Source organism: Leucoraja erinacea, chromosome 6 (assembly GCF_028641065.1).
Source record: "Leucoraja erinacea ecotype New England chromosome 6, Leri_hhj_1, whole genome shotgun sequence".
NCBI lineage: Eukaryota > Metazoa > Chordata > Chondrichthyes > Rajiformes > Rajidae > Leucoraja > Leucoraja erinaceus.
The window spans coordinates 44,786,839-44,810,776 of record NC_073382.1 but is presented as its reverse complement, the minus strand read 5'-3'; the positions used below and the strand labels follow the sequence as shown (position 1 = coordinate 44,810,776).

The 23,938-nt window shown below is 41.8% G+C and overlaps 1 protein-coding gene across 5 annotated transcripts in view; it reads left to right on the top strand.

Annotated features, from left to right (window-relative positions):
* Positions 1–23,938, top strand: part of LOC129698033 (protein furry homolog) — a 190,382-nt gene that overhangs the window by 65,849 nt on the left and 100,595 nt on the right. For all 5 annotated transcript variants that reach the window (XR_008723609.1, XM_055636862.1, XM_055636861.1 and 2 more), the window contains exons 8-17: positions 2,403–2,571; positions 3,928–4,020; positions 5,659–5,757; positions 7,862–7,963; positions 9,810–9,913; positions 10,778–10,886; positions 12,260–12,346; positions 13,415–13,586; positions 15,045–15,177; positions 16,373–16,480. Coding sequence is in view for 4 of the 5 variants with exons in the window: in XM_055636862.1 (XP_055492837.1) it covers positions 2,403–2,571; positions 3,928–4,020; positions 5,659–5,757; positions 7,862–7,963; positions 9,810–9,913; positions 10,778–10,886; positions 12,260–12,346; positions 13,415–13,586; positions 15,045–15,177; positions 16,373–16,480 (1,176 nt within the window). In the remaining variant the exon portion in view is untranslated. The remainder of the gene's footprint in view (positions 1–2,402; positions 2,572–3,927; positions 4,021–5,658; positions 5,758–7,861; positions 7,964–9,809; positions 9,914–10,777; positions 10,887–12,259; positions 12,347–13,414; positions 13,587–15,044; positions 15,178–16,372; positions 16,481–23,938) is intronic.

Here is a 23,938-nt window from a genome sequence, read left to right as displayed (position 1 = left end):
TTCGTAGGTTAATTGGTGTCTGTAAATTCCCCCTAGTGTGTAGGATTCAAAAGTGGGATAACATGAAACTAGTGTGCGCTGGTCGGTGCGGACTTAGTGGGCCGAAGGGCATGTTTCCACACTGTATCGCTAAACTAAAAGATGCCTGTTGAGGAAAATTGAACATAGAACATAAAACAGTGCAGCACAGGAACAGGCCTTTCGGCCTAAATTGTCTGTGCCAAACATGATGTCAAGACCATCTCTTATCAACCTGCGCATAATCCATATCCCTCCATTTCCTGCATATCCATATGCCTATCCAAAAGGGTCTTAAATGCCACTATCGTATCGTCTGTGGGTGCAGACTCAGTGGACTGAAGGATTTATTTCTGTGCTGGATCTCGAAACTAAAACTAAACTGAAAATATGCCTCAACCTGACAGCACATTCCAGGCACTCACCGCCCTCTGAGTAAAAAAAGTTGCAATCACTCAAGTTGGAATTGGGTAGCAATTGATATGCTATCCTTCATTGCAAGAGGATTTACGCACCGACATAGGGATGTTTTATTACAATTGCACAGGCCTGGGTGAGATCATGCCCTCGAGGATTGTGTACAGTTTTGATCTCATCGCCAAAGGGGCAGCAGAGTGTCATAGCAGTAGAATTGCTGCCTGACAGCGCCAGAGACCTGAGTTTGATCCTGACTACAGGTGCTATCTGTACAGTTTGTACGTTCTTCCTGTGACAGCGTAGGTTTCTCCGGCTGCTCCGGTTTCCAGCTACATCCAAAAGACGTGCAGGTTTGTAGTTTAAATGACTTCTGTAAATTGTTCCTAGTGTGTAGAATAGAAAGTGTATGGTGATTGTTGGATGGTGTGGACTCAGTGGGATAAAGGGTTTGTTTCCACACTGTATTACTAAACAAAACAAAACAAAACTAAACTAAATAAAGATCACTTGCTATTGTGGGAGTTGAACCGATTTACCAGACTGATTCTAGGGATGCCAGAGAAATGGAATCAATTAGGCCTGTACTCACCCATTTAGAGGAGCGAGATCTGTGGAAATGTACAAAATTCTGACAGATTTCAAAAGGCTGCTGGAAGGATACATCCATTCATGTTGTTGGAAGATGGGGAGGCAGGAGAGGTTCTTGATTCTGTCTCAGGAATAGACATTTTGGGCTAAGGTGAAGATAAATTATTGAGTCAGAGGCTTGTAAACATGTCGAATACTCTACCTAAAAATTGTGGTATATGATTAACATGGAGATAGGGTTCTGGACACGAATGGAGTTAAGGACTTTAGTTTAGTTTAGGGATGTAATGTGGAAGGAGTCCCTTGGGCCCACTGAGTCTACGCCGACCAACGAACACCCATACACAAGTTCTATGGTATCCCAGCTTTGCATCCTACAAACCAGTAGCCAATTAATCTACAAACCTACACGTCTTTGGAGTGTGGGAGGAAATCAGAGCACACGGAGAGCGTACAACTCACGCAGACAGCACCTGCAGTCATTATTGAACCCAGGACCCTGGAGCTCTGAGGCAGCAACTCTACCACTGCATCACTGTGCCAGAGAGAGTGGAAAATATGGTTTTGCGATAGATGTTTGTCATTAGATGGATTTTGGATCATGGCGCTGTGGTCAGATTTCAGTTTGAGATTGGTTTCAAAATGCATCACCAAAATTGACAGTGTCATGATTAAAATGGTCTTACCTTTAAGGAAAGGTTGGACAAATTTGGATTCTTTTCTCAGAATTCCGGTGGTTGAAAGGAGACCAGATAGAAGTATATACAATTATGAAGGGGTAGACAATCAGGAAAGACATTCAGAACCTTCTTCACAGTGTGGAAATGTCAAAGACTAAAGGGTATAGCTTTAAGGTGAGTGGGGCAAAGATTAAAAGAGATGTGCGGGGTAATTGTTTTTAGAGGATGGTGAGTGCCTGGAATATGCTGCCAGAGGTGGTGGTGGAGGCAGATATGATAATACATATAAGAGACATTTAGATAGGCACATGGATATGCAGGGGATGGAGGGGTCTGGATAAAGTACAGGCAGAGGAAATTAATTTATTTAAGCATCATAATTATTTCTTCATTAGTAAGGGTGTCAAGGGTTATGGGGAGATGGCAGGAGAATGGAGTTGAGAGTGAAAGATAGATTTGCCATGATTAAATAGCGGAATATATTTGATGGGCCGAAAGGCCTCATTCTACTTCTATGACTTCCACATGTTCAGTATAGGCATTGTGGGCCAAAGGGTCTGCTCCTATGTTGTACTCTTCTATGTTCTATGTTCTAAGTCAGTGTGAATTACAGAAATGTTGTAAAATGTTGCTGCTGTCTGTGACTTAAAAAAAACAAGGAAACAAATAACGCATACGATCATGTACTTAACCTTGTAGGTTTCCAGCTGTGAAAAAGAAATTTATGTCGGAGCTTAAAGAACTACGTCAGAAAGAACAGAACCCACATGTAGTTCAAAGCAGTATTAGCCTCATAATGGGCATGAAGTTCTTTAGAATCAAGATGTATCCTGTGGAGGACTTTGAAGCCTCTTTTCAATTTATGCAGGTAATTCATTTAGCTCTTGCAGCTGGTTTAGCTGTAATAATTGTGTAATTATATTTAACATAGTATACTACCATCAAAGGGGGAGGTGTTCTAATTGCTAATGTGTTTATACTGCGAAATTGCAGAAGGCAGTCTGTGTCCAAATGGCAGAACAAACCTTTGAACCAGTGAGCCTTCTCACATTGTGCAGGAAGGAACTGCAGATGCTGGTTTACACCGAAGATAGACACAAGATGCTGGAGCAACTCAACGGGTCAGGTAGCATCTCTGGAGAAAAGGAATATGTGATGTTTCTGGTTAGGACCTTTCTTCAGACAAAAGAAGGGTTTTGAACCTGAAACGTCACCTATTCCTTTTCTCCAGAGATGCTGCCTGGCCCGCTGAGTCAGCCTTCTCACATTGCTTTGGGCATATTCCCTATCTGATAAGGCAGAAGGTGAACTCATATGTTGTATGATTTGACTAGATTGCATGCAAACAAACATAGAAACATAGAAATTAGGTGCAGGAGTAGGCCATTCGGCCCTTCGAGCCTGCACCGCCATTCAATATGATCATGGCTGATCATCCAACTCAGTATCCGGTACCTGCCTTCTCTCCATACCCCCTGATCCCCTTAGCCACAAGGGCCACATCTAACTCCCTCTTAAATATAGCCAATGAACTGGCCTCTTCACTTTTCACTGTGTCTCGGTAAACGTGATAATAATAAACCAATACCAATAGCAAGTTGGCATTCTGGCAAAAGTGTCTTGGGGAAAATTTTGTGCTCTAGTAAGAGGATTAGACCAGCATAGATTTGCAAATACAAGAAACTGCAGATGCTGGTTTACCAAAATAAAATAAACCAACATGCTGGAGTAACTCAGCAGGTCAAGCAGCATCTCTGGAGGTCACAAATAGGTGATTTTTGGGGGGTTGGGGGCAGGGGTGGGGTGGGAAGTGGGGAGAGGTGGGATGGAAGAAAACTTGAAGAGGTGAGGGCAGGACACCACTTTCTGGAGGAAATAGATAAGTGACGTCCTTTAATAAAATCTGACACTGTGCACTTTAACCACATGTGATTCTTTTCTATTACAACTCTCAAATTGTGGAGGACAGAGACAAATAAATAAATTATGGGTCTTTGTCCCAAACATTATGGAGGGCACTGTACCTACTTCCTCCTCCCCTTTTTATGTATTTATGGGCAATTTACTAATACATATTTACTAATAAACTATTATCTGAATAATTTGCCTTTCATTATTACTATGCAGTTGTACCAGTAACTTGGCGAAATGTTAAATTACAAACAAAAAAATATGTGTTTTTTGTATAAAAATCGTTATTGTCACGTTTCATTTATTTCCTTAGGAATGTGCGCAGTATTTTTTGGAAGTTAAGGACAAAGATATCAGGCATGCCTTAGCCGGGCTCTTTGTGGAAATACTATTTCCAGTGGCCGCAGTGAGTATAATCAATTACATCGTCAATAATGTAAAGGAAGGAACTGCAGATGCTGGTTTACACCGAAGATAGACACAAAATGCTGGAGTAACTCAGCGGGTCATACAGCATCTCTGGAGAAAAGGAATATGTGATGTTTCGGGTTAAGACCCTTCTTCAGACTGAGAGTCAGGGGAGAGCGAAACTAGAGATAAGAAGAGGTACAAAGAACAAATGAATGAAAAGTATGCAAAAGGACGAATCTTTATGTTTCTCTGGTGTCCCTCTCCCCTGACTCGGTCTGAAGAAGGGTCTCGACCCGAAACCACCTATTCCTTTTCTCCAGATATTCTGCCTGACCGGCTGAGTTACTCCAGCATTTTGCATAAACCAGCATTTACAGTTCCTTCATTTCAGAAGGCTTTCGACAAGGTCCCACATAAGAGATTAGTATACAAACTTAAAGCACATGGTTCAGTATTGATGTGGATAGAGAACTGGCTGGCAGACAGGAAGCAAAGAGTGGGAGTAAACGGGTCCTTTTCACAATGGCAGGCAGTGACTAGTGGGGTACCGCAAGGCTCAGTGCAGGGACCCCAGCTATTTACAATATATATTAATGATCTGGACGAGGGAATTGAATGCAACATCTCCAAGTTTGCGGATGACACGAAGCTGGGGGGCAGTGTTAGCTGTGAGGAGGATGCTAGGAGGCTGCAAGGTGACTTGGATAGGTTGGGTGAGTAGGCAAATGCATGGCAGATGCAGTATAATGTGGATAAATGTGAGGTTATCCACTTTGGTGGCAAAAACAGGAAAGTAGACTATTATCTGAATGGTGGCCGATTAGGAAAAGGGGATATGCAACGAGACCTGGGTGTCATGGTACACCAGTCATTGAAAGTAGGCATGCAGGTGCAGCAGGCAGTGAAGAAAGCAAATGGTATGTTAGCATTCATAGCAAAAGGATTTGAGTATAAGCGCAGGGAAGTTCTACTGCAGTTGTATAGGGTCTTGGTGAGACCACACCTGGAGTATTGCGTACAGTTTTGGTCTCCTAATCTGAGGAAAGACATTCTTGCCATAGAGTGAGTACAGAGAAGGTTCACCAGTGATTCCTGGGATGGCAGGACTTTCATATGAAGAAAGACTGGATAGACTCGGCTTGTACACGCTGGAATTCAGAGGATTGAGGGGGGATCTTATAGAAACTTACAAAATTCTTAAGTGGTTGGATAGGCTAGATGCAGGAAGATTATTCCCGATGTTGGGGAAGTCCAGAACTAGGGGTCACAGTTTAAGGATAAGAGGGAAGTCTTTTAGGACCGAGATGAGAAAATCTTTTTTACACAGAGAGTGGTGAATCTGTGGAATTCGCTGCTACAGAAGGTAGTTGAGGCCAGTTCATTGGCTATATTTAAGAGGGAGTTGGATGTGGCCCTTGTGGCTAAAGGGATCAGGGGGTATGGAGAGAAGGCAGGGATGGGATACTGAGTTGGATGATCAACCATGATCATATCGAATGGCGGTGCAGGCTCGAAGGGCCGAATGGCCTACTCCTGCACCTATTTTCTATGTTTCCATGTTTCCTTCACATATTAAATTATGTTTAATGAATTGTATATCATATACATTGCATTATTTTTCCATGTTTTTAAGGCGGTTAAAAATGAAGTGAATGTACCTTGTCTTCGAAACTTTGTGGAGAGCCTGTATGACACAACATTGGAATTGTCAGCACGGAAAAAGCATTCATTGGTGCGTATACTATTACTTACACTGAAAAGGAATGTTAAATTATTTACTCTTAAGGAATTCGGAAATGGGTAGCATGTTACACAAGAGCATAAGAAAATAGGACCAGAAGGATGCCACCTGACCTCTCAGGACTACCCTGTTATTCTGCATGATCATGGTTGAACTACCCCAGTTCTCAACATTTATTCTCAATGGTCAAAGGTTCTTGTGTTATCACATGTACAGTGAAATTATGTTTTTGCATACTGTTCAGTGAAGTATCACCATACCTAAACACATTCCCCAATTGGTACAAACTGCGTTGAAATAGTCCACTGAGACCGCATGCAAGAGTTGCCAGGTTTTGGTGCCATTTTCAAAGCCCCCAGCTCCTGCAGGACCACCAGCCGTTGCCTCCATCCGGGTCATCCAGCGAACCGTCATCCCTCTCCTCGTCCGGCCAACTCCAGCCTTTGCACCTCAGGGGCGCCTCCCACAGGGGACCTTGAGGGCGTGGAAAGTAAGACCCCGATTCACTCTCTTACCGGCCCTTGCTCTCGCGACCACCGTCACCGGCCTCCTCCATCCTCCTCTACGTTTCCCTTGTCCAGCAGGAGTAAGGGTCAGTGGCTTGCTTGCTCTACAGGCTGCGCCCGCCGGTCCTGGCCGCGCAGCCCGCTGGTCTTTCTTACAGTTCTACTGGCTTCTACTCTGTGCCAGATCTCCCTGGCACATAACCTTTCAAAAAATTGGCGACGCACCTTAAATATTTCTCATTATCTAGCCTTCAGATCTCTCCGGGAGAGATAATTCCAGAGACTCACTGCACCCTGTGAGTAGAATTTCAACATCTCTTTTAAATGACCTGCACCTTTTCTTGAAACTGTGCAACCCTGTTGGAGACTCACCCACTTGTGACAATATCTTAATGACTATCCTGTACAATTGCAGCAAAACACCCCTATTTTTCCACTCCAAGCCCTTTGCAATAAAGGTCAATAAAGGCCTATGTTGCCTGAAGAACTGGCTGCACCTGTTTGCAAACCTCTGCACCTTCTATAGTTGCGTCAGCAGTTTTATAAATTTGATTTTATCTATGTCATCTGGAATGCATGAAATATTAGAGTATCTAAAAGATATCATAAAACAAAATGAGAGGAGGGGGGGAGATTGGAGAAGTAGCCATTCGAGTATGGGCATTTGACAAAGACTGTGGAGTAAGGGTTAACTTAAGGACAGGTTAGAGTAAGGGCAAGTTGAAGTAAGGGCAAGTTAGTTCCAACAGAGACTGCTGAGTTGTAAGGAGGAGGAGTGTTGAGATTGAAAATCAGCCTTAGCTTCTGGGAATGAAACTCCTAGAGGTGTATAGAAGGAAGACCAGTACTAGCAGAGCAGATGTTTTGGAGCTACACAAAAATGCTGGAGAAACTCAGCGGGTGCAGCAGCATCTATGGAGCGAAGGAAATAGGCAACGTTTCGGGCCGAAATGTTTTGCAGCCGCTGATTTTGGGAGTGGCTGTGCCTGTGGTGGGGAACTGTGATTGACGGTAAGTGTCAAGGCTAGGGCGCGAGAGGAGAGGGTGAAGATGATCTCTCATGCTCCTCTTTATAAGTTTCTTCTTTTGTCTTCGTGCAGTCGGGATGGTAGTTAGGGCAGTGATATGCTCCCCCTGCAGGGTGAGGGAGATCAGGGAATCGTCCAGTGTCACACCTAAGGTGCAGGCAGATTGTGGAGAGTTCCAAGAATAATAGGGCTGTCGCAGTAGGGGTTTTAACTTTCCTAATATAGATTGGGACGGCCATGTTGAGGAATGTTTACTCAGTACTGGAAGTTTTAAAACAAATTAAGGTAGAATAACTCTGAGGCCTGATCGTGTATATCCAAGAATACTGTGGGAAGTTAGAGAAGAAATTGCATGAGCCCTGGCTGAGATATATGAATCATCATTAGCCATCATTTTCTCTGTTTATGTCACCAAAGTAAACTAATATATTAATAATTTGCTATATTTTATGTGTCATTGACGGGGAACACTTCAGAGAAACTTCTGAGAATATGAAAAATGCTCATTATCTCCCTCAATTTGTAAAATTATGTCTAACTTTTTCCTCATGTATTCCATAGGCGTTATTCCCTTTGGTAACCTGCCTTCTCTGTGTCAGCCAGAAGCAATTCTTTCTGAACCGATGGAATATCTTCCTGAACAATTGTTTGTCCAATCTTAAAGTTAGTAAAACTGTTTATATTAATTAATCTTGTGTGTGAGTGCGTACAAGGGGCGGATGAGCTTCTAGCGAGCCAACGGCCATCCACACTTGCGATCACTGTCGTACATAGCATTGTAAGGAATGATGATAAAACACACAAACACACCAAAATCCTATACTTCCAGCGGCGAAGTCCGCAGGAACTGGAGGACAGAGATATGTGGTGTGTCCGTCACCATTCCCGTTGGAAACCAGTACCAGCTAATGCTTTCATAGATGATGAATGAATGAATGAATGAAGTGAGTGCGTGAGGGCCTACAGTGGCGCATCCGGTAGTGCCACTACCTCACAGTGCCTGGGACCCCAAGTTTGATCCTGACCTTAAATGCTGTCTGTGTGGAGTTAGCATGTTCTATTATGTTCTCCCTGGGTTTATCCCGAGGTGCTCTGGGTTTCTCCTGCATCCCAAAGGCAAACAGATCTGTAGGTTTATTGTATTATATTGTATTGTATTCAAATTTATTGTCATTGTCTCAATTAGAGACAACGAAATGAATTTCCCTTTACAGTCAGTATCATAAAAATAAATAAATAATACATATTAAAACATATTAAAAAATAAAATAGAATTTTAAAAAAAGCACAAACACAGAAAGTCCACGACACAACACAGCACTGTGGCACCAAGGTGAGGAAGGCACCATTGTCCAGCCAGCCTCCCCTCCGATCTTCCCAGATGTTCATCCGTGGTCTGGGCCTTCCGAGCACCCGCAGTCGCCGCCCCGGATGGCCCGATGTTCAGGCCCTCACGCCGGGCTGGTGGAACGCCGACGCCGAACCCCGACGGTGAGCATCCTCCTCCTCAGCGGCCCGGACCTCCTGATCAGCCGCCTCCCGCTGCCGGAGTCTGCAGCTCCTGAGTCCGCAGGCCGAGCCGGGCAGTGTCACAGGACCCCGCGCTGTCCATCAGCGCCGCCCGCGTTGGGAGCTCCGCAAACCGCAGCTCCATGATGTCGGTGCAGCAGGTCCAGCACTCCGGGCTCCAGACGGCGACCCCCGGTAAGGCATCGCCAGCCCCGCGATGTTTCAGCGCTGTCCCGCCGCTGCTGGAGCTCCGGTCGATCCCGGCAGGAAAGGCCGCGCCAATCCAGGTAGGTAGGCCGCTGGGGGGGGGGGGGGGGGAGGACGCGACTCGAATAATAGTTGCGTCCTCACCAGGAAGCGGCTGAAGGACAGTATCCCCCGCACCGTGCCGTCTTCCCTCACATAAAGACATTAAAAAAATCATAAAAAACACACATCAACATAACTAAAAAAACAAAAAAACAAAAAGATACCCGGCTGAAGGTGGAGGCTGCTGGCACCAGCGCCACCGGAAGTACAATACTTTATTAGCTATAAAACTTTTTAACCAAAAAATGAAAAGAGCTACAGATGACATTTGACATGACGCTGGTAGGGTTGCATGGTTTCTTTAGTTGCGAAGCTCAAATGTTTTCACTAAATTGCACATCATTTTATCTGGTATCTGGTAATCTGTAATTATGGCTAAGCAAAATCTGCAGAAATGATTTTTTTTTTAATGTATTAAATTCCTGGTTTTTAATATATATATTTTTAAATAGTGCATTCTTTGTCAAATGGGTATGTTGTTTTTCTTACAAAAATGTCTTCAATTCCTCCTTTTTAATACATACATTTAAAAATGGGGCATTCTGTTTGTCAATTTGCTAAATTGTCTTTCTTACATGGTATTCAGTTAAGTACAGGAAAACTAAAACTTATCTCTGAATCCAGATATTTAGTAACAACAGAATATTGTTGTAAACAATTTAATATTAACTACTATATTTTTTTGTTGCAGAATAAAGATCCCAAAATGGCTCGTGTTGCTTTGGAGTCTTTGTACAGATTATTGTGGGTCTACATGATAAGGATTAAATGTGAAAGCAATAATGTGACACAGAGGTAATAGAATTCTACATTATTAAATTAATATATTTTGAAGACATATGTATTTTCTCTATCCCCGCCTATTTCTACCTATTGAGAACTGGGAGTCTGGTTTGGTTGTATGTTTCTTTTGCAATCCATCTGATTGCAAAATGAAGGCAAGCTTCCCACCTCCGTCTTCACCACCCTAACATGTGCTTCACTTGCAGGGATTTATGGACCTGTATCTCAAGGTCCATATGTTCATTAACATTCCCAATGTAGTCTTTTATTGTCAGTGTGATTAAAGCCTGCTGAATCGCTGCCTCAAAAAGGCTGACAGCATAATCAGGGACCCATACCATCCTGGCCACACACTCATCTCCCTGCTACCTTCAGGTAGAAGGTACAGGAGCCTGAAGAACGTCCAGGCTCAGGAATAGCTACTTCCCCACAGTCATCAGGCTATTAAACGCAACTCAAACAAATCTCTGAACATTAATAGCCCATAGGTACACAAAAATGCTGGAGAAACTCAGCGGGTGCAGCAGCATCTATGGAGCGAAGGAAATAGGCCACGTTTCGGGCTGAAACCCTTCCTCAGACTGGCGACGTTTCGGGCCGAAACCCTTCTTCAGACTGCCCATTATCTGTTTATTTACACTTTATCTGTTTATTTATTCATGTGTGTATATATTTATATAATGGTATATGGACACACTGATCTGTTCTGTATTCATGCCTTCTATGTTCTGTTGTGTTGAAGCAAAGCAAAAATTTCATTGTCCTATCTGGGACACATGACAATAAACTCTCTTGTATCTTGAATCTTGAAACATCTCCATAATGTTGTATAAAGTGGAGAATTTAGACAACTATCAATTTCTCTGTCATTTACAGTCGACTTGCAAGCATTACAACAACACTTTTCCCCAAGGGATCTCGGAGTGTGGTGCCAAGAGATATGCCTCTCAACATTTTTGTGAAAATCATACAGTTTATTGCACAGGTAAAAATGTAATTCATATTGTAACAAGATCTTAATTCTTGCAATAATTCACTGACAGGATAGAATAAGTAAATTCAAATATTACACCATTTTACAAATACATAACAAAATATGAATAAACAACATGTAGGGGATCATCTTAGTGCTCACATTGCTATAGAATGGCAGAAGGTGGGTCTCCTCAGTACATTACGGTTGGCACAGTGGAGAAGTAGTAGTTGCTGCCTTACAGCACCAGGGACCCAGGTGCTGTCTGTACGGACTTTGTACATTCTCCCTGTGATTGTGTGGGTTTTGACTGGGTGCTTCGGTTTCCTCCCACAATCCAAAGACATACAGGTTTGTAGGTTAATTAGCTTCTGTAAGTTGTAAATTGTCTCCAGTGTGTCGGATAGTGCTAGTGTAATATGGCTGGTCGGTGCGGACTTGGTGGGTCGTAGGTGCTGTTTCCACACTGCATCTCTAAAGTAAAGTAAACTAAACCCACATTCAAACCGTCCAAAGGAAGTCACAGGGAGAACATGCAAACTCCGCAAAAGTAAAAGTATTATAGATATGGAGCATTGCTAATTATCCTGATTCAATATTCCAATAGAATTGTCCTGATTCTATTACTTTTACTGAATAATAGTTTGAAGCAATGTTCCTCAGTTCAAGTACTGTACTTACATTTTTTTAGAAGCAGTCTTCCCAGGACATACCATTTTAACGGACCAGTGCAGTATTTTAGATAGGCTTAAATAGAAATATGACATTGGCACCCCAGTTTTAAATCAATGTGAGAGCTTCAGTGGAGATGCAGCAAAAAACTGCACGTGAGTGGAATTTAAAAGAAAGAATCAGCTTTGTTTTTCCCCAATACTGCTTAGTTTTTGTTAAATTATCCCATGTTCTCAATCATATAAAAATCTCAGGAACAGCTGACAGAATATGTAAAAAATGGCATTAAAAGTTTTGAAAATCTTGGACGAAATTACACTTTTAAACACCATGATGTTGCAATAGCTTGGAAAACCATAAGACTTTAGAAGCACACACATTGAAGGAATTCCATTCAAACCATTGGAATGACATTGAGTAGGCAGTGACATTGTATGGGGGATGTGGAAATAGAACCCATTTTACACGTTGCCAGATTATTTTCCAATGTAAAGAGAAATCTGGTCAACAACATATTGGCCTCAAAGGCACTATCACCCATTTTGTGTTACTAGCCAAGATAAATATTAACTGTGAGATGTAGAAAAACTACTGCTAACATACTTCCACATAACTGAGTGTTTACCAAATTCTGTATTTTTGTGTTGATTTTTAGGGGGGTTTTTTGTAATAACTTTCAAACGCAATTTAATTCTTTTTATTTTACTTTACAGGAGAGATTAGATTTCGCCATGAAAGAAATCATATTTGACCTTCTTAGTGTTGGAAAATCACCAAAGACTTTCAGTTTGAATCCAGAGGTAAAAAGGAAGAACTTATGTATGAAAAATAATTTGTTCTCCTTGACTGACTTTATTTTTGAATTCATGTAAGGGTGGCACAGCGGTAGAGTTGCTGCCTTACAGCGCCAGAGTCCCGGGTTTGATCCTGACTATGGGTGCTTGTCTGTATGAAGTTTGTACATTTTCCCCCTGACCTGTGTGGGTTTTCTCCGAAATCTTTGCTTTCGTCCCAAAGCCCAAAGACGTAGAGGTTTGTAGGTTAATTGGCTTCGTATTAAAAAAGTTAAAATTGTCCCTAGTGTGTGTAGATGGTGTTATTTGCTGGTTGTTGCGGGCTCGGTGGACCAAAATACCTCTTTCCGCCTGTATCACTAAACTAAAAAAAAATTGGCTACAGTGCATGGTAAGCTTAAAGTACTCAATTGATTGAATGACGAGATTTACATTAATATAAATGATGACAATGTAAGAGGGAGTATCATGATTCTACAATCAAATGCATGTTCTGGCATTGAGTTGCAATGAAAAAGATCTTTTTACCTTTCAATTTGGAAAACAACTACATATATGGTAGGGCCCTGGAGAGTATTGTAGAGCAGAGATATCTAGGAATCCATGTACATTGTTCCTTGAAAGTGGCATCACAGGTAGATAGGGTTGTCAAAAAGGCCTTTGGCATGTTGGCCTTCATCAATAAGTGTATTGAGTATAGAAGTCGGGAGGTCATTATACAGTTGTATAAGACATTGGTGAGGCCACATTTAGGGTATTGTGTCAGCTCGATAGGATGTCAGCTCTTTATGAAAAATACCACTTCATCTTGAGTTATTTATTTTCCCCGGATTGACTGATACATGTGTTAAGAAAAATATTTTGAAAGATATAAATTATAGCTAAATTGTCTTGAGCCATGAACATTACTGAGAAATCATTGACATTTTCTTGAAATTGAGAGGATGATCTGGATTTTACATTATTAAGAGGATTGCCTTAACAGATGTAATTTAAACCTGGCAAGTGGAAATCAAGAAGAGTTGTCATTTTATAATAAAATATTAATTTCTGCCTTTGCATTATGATTGGCAGAGGATGAACATTGGTCTGAGGGCTTTCCTTGTAGTTGCTGATAATCTGCAGCAGAAGGACGGGGAACCACCAATGCCAAACACAGGAGCTGTACTTCCATCTGGGAACACGCTCAGGGTGAAGAAAACCTACTTGAGTAAAACCCTTACAGAAGAAGAAGCAAAAATGATAGGTTAGTCATAACTTGATATGCAAAAATAATCACTATCAGCAAGGTCATTGCAAAATCAGAATGTTATGTTATCTGTGACTTAGCTGCTATCTGCCTCATTGAAGACCATGTCCCTACGCTGATTCTGCACATTTAGTCTAATACTTAATGATAAGAAATCAGGAATACGGACTTTAATATTAATTCCCTTCCACTAAGGGAATTAATATTAATTTTACTGCAAGGTGGGTGGGAGAGTGTTGGGATTATATTAAAATAAAATTTATGTAATGCCACCCAAACCAATATGTGCATTATACTGTTTAAGAAGGAACTGCAGATGCTGGAAAATCGAAGGTACACGAAAATACTGGAGAAACTCAGCGGGTGTAGCAGCATCTATGGAGCGAAGGAAATAGCCAACGTTTCGGGTCTGAAGAAGGGTTTCGGCCCGAAACATTGCCTATTTCGCTCTATAGATGCTGCTGCACCCGCTGAGTTTCTCCAGCATTTTTGTGTACCTGTGCATTATACTGTATATATCTAATATGCGTATATGATATGCACATATAATATACATACATGCAATGCTCATAGATGGTAGCTCAAGGCCATTCTCCTATAAACAGAGAAATCGATCCTGAGCTACCATCTACCTCATTGGAGACACTCGGACTATCTTTAATCAGACTTTACCAGGCTTTACCTTGCATTAAACATTATTCCCTTTGTCCTGTATCTGGACATTGTGGACAGCTCAATTGTAATCATGTATAGTCTTTCCGCTGACTGGTTAGCACGCAACAACAAAGCTTTGTACTGTACCTTGGTATACGTGACAATAAACTAAACTAAACTAAACTAAATGGTCTCTGAATTTCACATGAGTCCTCAATGTATCTGACGTCCTTACACATGGAGAACTTCAAGCATATGCAATGGCTCTATGTGCACGTCTGGAAGTCAACTCTGTAAAGTGTGGCTACCATGAACCCAACTTATAAGGCTCCATTTTGGTATATAACTACCTGATTTTCCCCACTATGCCAGAACAAAGTCCACAACCAAGCTCCCAGCCTTCACCTGACCACCCGCCACCCACCAGTCTCTGACCAGCCATTCTCTCACTTATAGAGTCATACAATGTGAAAACAGGCCCTTTGGCCCAACTTGCCCACGTCAACCACATGCCCCATCTACACTAGTCCCAAATGCTTGCGTTTTGCCCGTATCTCGCTAAACCTATCCTATCCATCTACCTCTGCAGTTCCTTGTTTCTACAAAAAAATGTTAATGTTTCTTTCTCACGGATGCGGTCTGACTTGCTTAGTACTTCTAGCATGTTCTGGTTTTATTTGGAATTTCCGGCATCTGCAGTATTTTAATTTTTTTTTTTTTTTTTTAATTATTACTGAGGAATTTAAACACAGTCAATGGAGTCTATCCAAACTATTCTAAATTTGTATTTTCCCTCAACAGGAATGTCTCTGTACTACCCACAATTAAGAAAAGCCCTAGATAGTATCTTAAGACATCTTGATAAAGAAGTTGGGCGTTGTATGATGCTGACGAACATGCAGATACTGAACAAAGAGCCCGAAGACATGATCACGTAAGCTAGCACGTTGCTTATGTAGAATTTAGAGTTGATAATGAAAAACAATGGAATTGTTTTTATGTACTGCTGAAATCGTACAGGTCTGGTACAAATGTTCTCAATAAGTGTTCATTTTTGTTAAATGATTTACATAAAAGTTTCTATATGCAAGTGAAGATTTAAGCTTATGCAAGGAGCACAACAATGATTGGAAATTATTATTCTTTATTGAATAAATTAATTGAAATATACAGCATGGTAACAGGCCATTCGGCCCACAGAGTCCATGCCGATCATCAGTCATCCATTCACACTAGTTCTGTTTCCCACTTTTGTATCCACTTCCAACATACTAACGGTAATTTACAGAGGCTAATTATCTTTCAAACCCGCATGTCTTTGGGATGTGGGAGGAAACCATAACACCCAGAATAAACCCATGCGGTCCCGACAGGGAGAACATCCAAACTCCTCATAGACAGCACCCAAGGTCAAGATCGAACTCTGGGCCCCAGGTGCTATGAAGCAGCAGCATTACCAGCTGCAAAACTGTGCTGCCCCTAATAATATAGTTTAAACAGATTTGGGAAATAAAAGCAGGTGGCAAGGTGGAGAACAGCTTACCACATGCTGTTTATAATGGTATGGGATTTATTACTGTCTCATGCTATTTAAATGATCCAATTTGATAATTATTTTGATTTAAGGGCAGCACAGTGACGGAGCTGATAGAGCTGTTGCCTCACAGTGCCAGAGAGCCAGGTTCGATTCTGACCTCGGGCGCTGTCTGTTTGCAGCCAAACAGTATATAGGCAGTTTGTGTGGAGTTTGCACATTCTCCCTGTGATTATCTGGGTTTTCTTCAGGTACACTAGTTTCCTCCCATATCCCAAGGACGTTTGGATTTGTAGGCTAATTGGCCTCTGTAAATAGCCCCTAGTATGTAGGGAGTATAGTACAGACAGTAGATTAACATAGAGCAGGTGATTGATTGTCAGTATGGGTTGAGTGGGCCGAAGGGCCAGTTTCTATACTGAATCTCCAAAACTAAAACTAAGAGATCATGTTATATTAGTATACTATTGTTTAATATGGTTATATGGTTATATGTTTAATATGTATTTCCTAAGTTGTTAATCAGGTAAATATAAAACTGCAGTGATATTAATTTGGTTATATTATCTACTAACTGTTCTTTACATCAATTCAGAGGGGAGAGGAAACCAAAGATTGACCTTTTTAGAACCAGTGTGGCAGCCATTCCACGAATAATCCCTGATGGAATGTCAAAACTGGAGTTAATCGATTTACTGGCAAGGTATGTATTTTGTTTACAGTTGAAATCAAGATTGAAGATCACTTACAGTCAGATTTTATTACAAATTAAGAAATCTGTATTTTATCAGGCCATGCATTTTGACATAACATAACACCACACTCGGGACAGACAAAAATGCTGGAGAAACTTGGCTGAGTTTCTCCAGCATTTTTGTCTACCTTTGATATTCCAGCATCTGCAGTTCCTTCTTAAACTCTCAGGATGGAAGTGTGCTTAATAGCTGAGAACAACAGGGATGCAACAGATGCATCCAGCATTAGTTTAGTTTAGAGATACAGCATGGTCCCAGGCCCTTCGGCGAGGATGAGGAGAACGTACAAACTCCCTACAGACAGCACCCGTGGTCATCCTTGAACCCAGGTCTCTGACGCAGTAAGCCTTCAAATTACCACAACATCACTGTGCCACCCAACATTTAAACGCAGTTTACAGACTAAATAACTAATGGAGTTTTAGCTTTTTACTCCAGACATGTAGTAGCAGTAAATAAATGATAATCAGATGAATAGAAATTTAAGGAAACATTACAACATTAAGCACTGCACTATAAGGATATTCAATACGATGGTATGGTGTGCTTGCTTTGAAAAGATACAAAGAAGAAGAACCAATTTAAAAGGTTGAGGCTTTTGCTTTAGAATGCAATGTACCCAATAGAGTAAATATGTAGAGTAATATGGTAGTTTTTAGTTGTGAACAAATGGGACATAGTTAGAAGCAGACTGTATGACAATGAATGGATTCATAATGAGAAAAGGTTGAGAACAAAGGGCTGAAGAAACAACATTGGTGAATGTGTAAAATAGATTACATTAGCTTGTCACTGCACAGCAGTTAAATATTCACTGGCGTTCAATTGCACTTGTATGAAATGTGGCCACAATGTAGAAATCTCAGGAAGAAACCATTGAAATGAGAGGCTAAATAGTTTAAGCACAAAGTAGCATGTGGGCAGTAGCAATTACAATGTCGTTTATGTGTCAGAAGTTAAGCATCACAACCTTGGAGGATATGAGGCAGAAACTTATACCACTAACCCAAAGCATGACATATTTTCTTCACAGATCATGGCCTTATAAGAAGACTTTATTTTGACAGTTAAACTATTGATCAAATAATTAGCTCTGGCACTTTTAACACTAAACTTTACAATAATACTTAGTTATTTTGCTATAGGTGTTTCAATGTGGTGGTTTAATGTACCTTGTGACAGTAATAAACCAAACTAAGGAAGATCATTCACTTTTTAATTTATGTCACTTACTGCATTAACAGATGTTTGTAACTGCATGAAGCTCTTCCTCAAGTAAAGTGTAACAGTAACGGAGACAGACTTTTATGATGGATATTAGAATTTCCAATTAATTACATGAAACATGCATTAATAACACAACAACAATTAACACATTTATTTTGTTAACATTATAATAATATGTACCAATATAAAAATGATTGCCCCAGCCCACTCCCCTCCCTCTCACCCTCACCCTCATCCCCAACCGCTCCCTCACCCCCTCCTTCTCTTCCGCAGCCCCTTCCCCTTCTCTCCCCTCTGTCCTCCCCCACCTCTCTCCCTCCCTCCCTCCCTTGTTCTCCCCCCACTCTCCCCCTCCCCCCCTTTTATAATTAGTGCCTCTGGGTTTTTGTAATAATCAGGCCCAGTGCTATGATGGTACATTATTCCCTTTGCAGTACTGTGTTGAGCCATTTAAGTACAATTGAAACATTCCAAATCATGCTTAAATTATTCTAAAATGTTTTGTTTGTGTTGCATTTGAGATATAACTGAAGGTATCAGAAGTGCAGGTAGACAGAAATGCTGAAGAAACTCAGCGGGCGAGGCAGCATCTATGGAGCAAAGGAATAGGTGACGTTTCGGGTCGAGACCCTTCTTCAGATTGATGTGGGGGTGGGGGGCGGGAAGCAGAAAGGAAGAGGCAGTGACAGTGGGCTATGGGAGAGCTGGGGAGGGAGAAGTGGGTAAAAGGACTAAGGACATTTATTATCACATACACCAATTGGTGCAGTGAAATTTGCGTTACCATGCAGCACAAAAATAAGATAAACACAACACTTTAGAATTTAACATAAAACATAAAAAAATAAAGAAAGCAAGGACTACCTGAAATTGGAGGTCAATGTTCATACCGCTGGGGTGTAAACTACCCAAGCGAAATATGAGGTGCTGCTCCTCCAATTTACGGTGGGACTCACTCTGGCCATGGAGAAGGCCCAAGACAGAAAGGTCAGACTTGGAATGGGAGGGGGAGTTGAAGTGCTAAGCCACCGGGAGATCTGGTTGGTTATTGCGAACCGAGTGGAGGTGTTGGGCGAAACGATCGCCAAGCCTACGCTTGGACTCACCTATGTACAGCAGCTGACACCTAGAGCAGCGGATGCAATAGATGAGCTGAGGAACTGGTGCAGGGGGCAGGGATTTAGATTCTTAGACCACTGGGATCTGTTTTGGAGTAAGGGACAACTGTACAAAAGGGACGGATTGCATCTTAACAGGTGGGGGACCAGCATTCTGGCAGGCAGGTTTGCCACTGCTACACGGGTGGTTTTAAACTGAATAAGAGGGGTGGGGTGTCAAATGGGATAGTCGAGGATGGAGTTAAAGGGAAAGAGAGAAAAGGGATAGTTAATGACCCCAGAATTAATGGGAAAGGAAGCTCACAAAAGGATAGGAGAGTATGACCAAGTGTAATAGGGATCGATGTGAAATGTGAGATACGTAAGGAATTAAAAGTATTGTATATGAATGTGCGAAGTATAAGAAGTAAAGTAGATGAGCTTGAGGCTCAGTTAGAGGTTGGTAAATATGACATTGTGGGGATTACTGAGACGTGGCTGCAGGAGGATCGAGCCTGGGAACTTAATATTCAGGGTTATACATCCTATAGAAACGACAGGCAGGTGGGCAGAGGTGGGGGGGGGGGGGGGGGGGGGGTAGCTCTGCTGGTAAGGGAGGGAATTCAGTCCCTTGCGAGGGAAGACATAGGGACTGACGAGGTAGAGTCACTGTGGATTGAGTTGAGGAAGTGTAAAGGCAAGAGGACACTAATTGGTGTTATCTACAGACCCCCAAATAGTAGCCCGGATGTAGGGTGTAAGTTGCAGCAGGAGTTAAAACTGGCATGTAACAAAGGTAATGCCACTGTGGTGATGGGGGATTTCAGTATGCAGGTAGACTGGGAAAATCAGGTTGGTTCAGGACCCCAAGAAAGGGAGTTTGTAGAATGCCTCCGAGATGGATTCTTAGAGCAGCTTGTAATGGAGCCGACCAAAGAAAAGGCAATTCTGGATTTAGTTTTGTCCAATGAACCAGATATGATAAGAGAACTCGAGGTAAAGGAACAGCTTGGAGGTAGTGATCATAATATGATTAGTTTTAATCTGCAATTTAAGAAGGAGAACGTTAAATCGGAAGTGGCAGTGATGCAATTGAACAAAGGAGACCATGAAGGCATGAGAGGGGAGCTGGCCAAAGTAGACAGGAAAGGGATCCTAGCAGGAATGACGGTGGAACAGCAATGGCAGGAATTTCTGGGCATAATCCGGAAGACGCAGGATCATTTCATTCCAAAAAGGAAGAAAGATTCTAAGGGGAGTAGGAGGCAACCATGGCTGACAAGAGAAGTTAGGGATAGAATAAAACTAAAAGAAAAGATGTATAACACAGCAAAGAGTAGCCGGAAACCAGAGGATTGGGAAACTTTCATAGGACAACAGAAGGAAACAAAACGGGCAATACGGGCTGAAAAGATGAAGTACGAGGGGAAGCTGGCCAGGAATATAAAGAAGGACAGTAAAAGCTTCGTTAGATATGTTAAGGGAAAAAGAGTCGCAAAGTCAAATGTGGGTCCCTTGGAGAAAGACACGGGTGACATTATTATGGGCAACAAAGAAATGGCAGAAGAGTTGAATAGGACTTCGGATCTGTCTTCACTAAGAAAGACACAAACAATCTCCCAGATGTACTGGAGGACAGAGGATCTAAGGGGATAGAGGAACTGAAATAAATTTTCATTAGGCAAGAAATAGTATTGGTAGGCTAATGGAGGACATTTAAAGGGGAAATTTTAAGAGTACAGAATCTTTATGTTCCTGTTCGGTTGAAAGGAAACAGTAAAAATTGGAAAGAGCCCTGGTTTTCAAGGGAAATTGGACATCTTGTTCGGAAAAAGAGGAGATCTACAATAATTATAGGCAGCATGAAGTAAATGAGGTGCTTGTGGAGTATAAGGAATGTAAAAAGAATCTTAAGAAAGAAATTAGAAAAGCTAAAAGAAGATATGAGGTTGCTTTGGCAAGGAAGGTGAAAGTAAATCCAAAGGGTTTCTACAGCTATATTAATAGCAAAAGGATAACGAGGGATAACATTGGTCCATTGGAGAGACAGAGTGGGCAGCTATCTGCAGAGCCAAAAGAGATGGGGGAGATATTGAACAATTTATTTTCTTCGGTATTCACCAAGGAGAAGGATATTGAATTATGTGAGGTAAGGGAAACGAGTAGAGTAGCTATGATACTATGAGTTTCAAATTAAAAGAAGTACTGACACTTTTGAAAAATATAAAAGTGGATAAGTCTCCAGGTCCTGACATTATATTCCCTAGGACATTGAGGGAAGTTAGTGTAGAAATAGCCGGGGCTATGATAGAAATATTTCAAATGTCATTAGAAAAGGGAATAGTCCCCGAGGATTGGCGTACTGCGCATGTTGTTCCATTGTTTAAAAAGGGTTCTAAGAGTAAACCTAGCAATTATAGACCTGTTAGTTTGACTTCAGTGGTGGGCAAATTAATGGAAAAGATACTTAGAGATAACATATATAAGCATCTGGATAAACATGGTCTGATTTGGAACAGTCAACATGGATTTGTGCCTGGAAGGTCATGTTTGACTAATCTTCTTGAATTTTTTGAAGAGGTTACTAGGGAAATTGACGAGGGTAAAGCAGTGGATGTTGTCTATATGGACTTTAGTAAGGCCTTTGACAAGGTTCCTCATGGAAGGTTGGTTAAGAAGGTTAAACTGTTGGGTATAAATACAGGAATAGCAAGATGGATTCAACAGTGGCTGAATGGGAGAAGCCAGAGGGTAATGGTGGATGGCTGTTTGTCGGGTTGGAGGCAGGTGACTAGTGGGGTGCCTCAGGGATCTGTGTTGGGTCCTTTGTTGTTTGTCATGTACATCAATGATCTGGATGAAGGGGTGGTAAATTGGATTAGTAAGTATGCAGATGATACCAAGATAGGGGGTGTTGTGGATAATGAAGAGGATTTCCAAAGTCTACCGAGTGATTTAGGCCATTTGAAAAATGGGCTGAAAGATGGCAGATGGAGTTTAATGCTGATAAATGTGAGGTGCTACACCTTGGCAGGACAAATAAAAATAGGACGTACATGGTAAATGGTAGGGAATTGAAGAATGCATTTGAACAGAGGGATCTGGGAATAACCGTGCATAGTTCCTTTAAGGTGGAATCTCATATAGATAGGATGGTAAAGAAAGCTTTTGGTATGCTAGCCTTTATAAATCAGAGCATTGAGTATAGAAGCTGGGATGTAATGTAAAAATTGTACAAGGCATTGGTGAGACCAAATCTGGAGTATGGTGTACAATTTTGGTCATCCAATTATAGGAAGGATGTCAACAAAATAGAGAGAGTACAGAGGAGATTTACTAGAATGTTGCCTTGCTTTCAACAACTAAGTTACAGAGAAAGGTTGAATAAGTTAGGGCTTTATTCTCTGGAGCGCAGAAGGTTAAGGGGGGACTTGATAGACGTCTTTAAAATGATGAGAGGGATAGACAGAGTTGATGTGGACAAGCTTTTCCCTTTGAGAATAGGGAAGATTCAAACAAGAGGACATGACTTCAGAATTAAGGGACAGAAGTTTAGGGGTAACATAAGGGGGAACTTCTTTACTCAGAGAGTGGTAGCGGTGTGGAATGAGCTTCCAGTGGAAGTGGTGGCGGCAGGTTCGTTGGTATCATTTAAAAATAAATTGGATAGGCATATGGATGAGAAGAGAATGGAGGGTTATGGTATGAGTGCAGGCAGGTGGGACTAAGGGAAAAAAGTTGTTCGGCACGGACTTGTAGGGCCTGATGGCCTGTTTCCGTGCTGTAATTGTTATATGGTTATATGGTTATATGAAGCTAAATCTAATGGGACAAGGATGATAAATCCCCTGGGCCTGATGGTCTGCATCCCAGGGTCCTCCGGGAGGTGGCTCTAGAAATAGTGGACGCATTGGTGATCATTTTCCAATGTTCAATAGATTCAGGATCAGTTCCTGTGGATTGGAGGATAGCTAATGTTATCCCACTTTTCAAGAAAGGAGCGAGAGAGAAAACGGGGAATTACAGACCAGTTAGCCTAACTTCGGTGGTGGGAAAGATGCTGGAGTCAATTATTAAAAAGGTAATAATGGGGCATTTGGATAGCAGTAAAAGGATTAGTCCAAGTCAACATGGATTTATGAAAGGAAAGTCATGCTTGACTAATCTTCTGGAATTTTTTGAGGATGTGACAAGTAAAATGGATGAAGGGGTGCCAGTGGATGTAGTGTATCTAGACTTTCAGAAAGCCTTTGATAAGGTCCCGCACGGGAGACTGGTGACTAAAATTAGAGCACATGGTATTGGGGGTAGGGTGTTGACATGGATAGAAAATTGGTTGGCAGACCGGAAGCAAAGAGTAGGAGTGAACGGGTCCTTTTCAGAATGGCAGGCAGTGGCGAGTGGAGTGCCGCAAGGCTCGGTGTTGGGGCTGCAACTGTTTACCATATATATTAATGATTTGGAAGAGGGAATTAGGAGCAACACTAGCAAGTTTGCGGATGACACAAAGCTGGGTGGCAGTGTGAACTGTGAAGAGGATGTTAGGAGGTTGCAGGGTGACCTGGACAGGTTGAGTGAGTGGGCAGATGCGTGGCAGATGCAGTATAATATAGATAAATGTGAGGTTATCCACTTTGGCGGCAAAAACAAGGGGGCAGATTATTATCTCAATGGGGTTAGGTTAGGTAAGGGGGAGGTACAGCGAGACCTGGGTGTCCTTGTACACTGGTCACTGAAAGTTGGCGTACAGGTACAACAGGCAGTGAAGAAAGCTAATGGAATGTTGGCCTTCATAACAAGAGGATTTCAGTATAGGAGTAAAGAGGTTCTTCTGCAGTTGTATAGGGCTCTGGTGAGACCACATCTCAGTATTGTGTACAGTTTTGGTCTCCTAATTTGAGGAAGGACATCCTTGTGATTGAGGCAGTGCAGAGTAGGATCACGAGATTGATCCCTGGGATGGCGGGACTGTCATATGAGGAAAGATTGAAAAGACTAGGCTTGTATTTACTGGAGTTTAGAAGAATGAGGGTGGATTTTATATGTTTCTATAAGAAACATATAATATATAGAATATATATA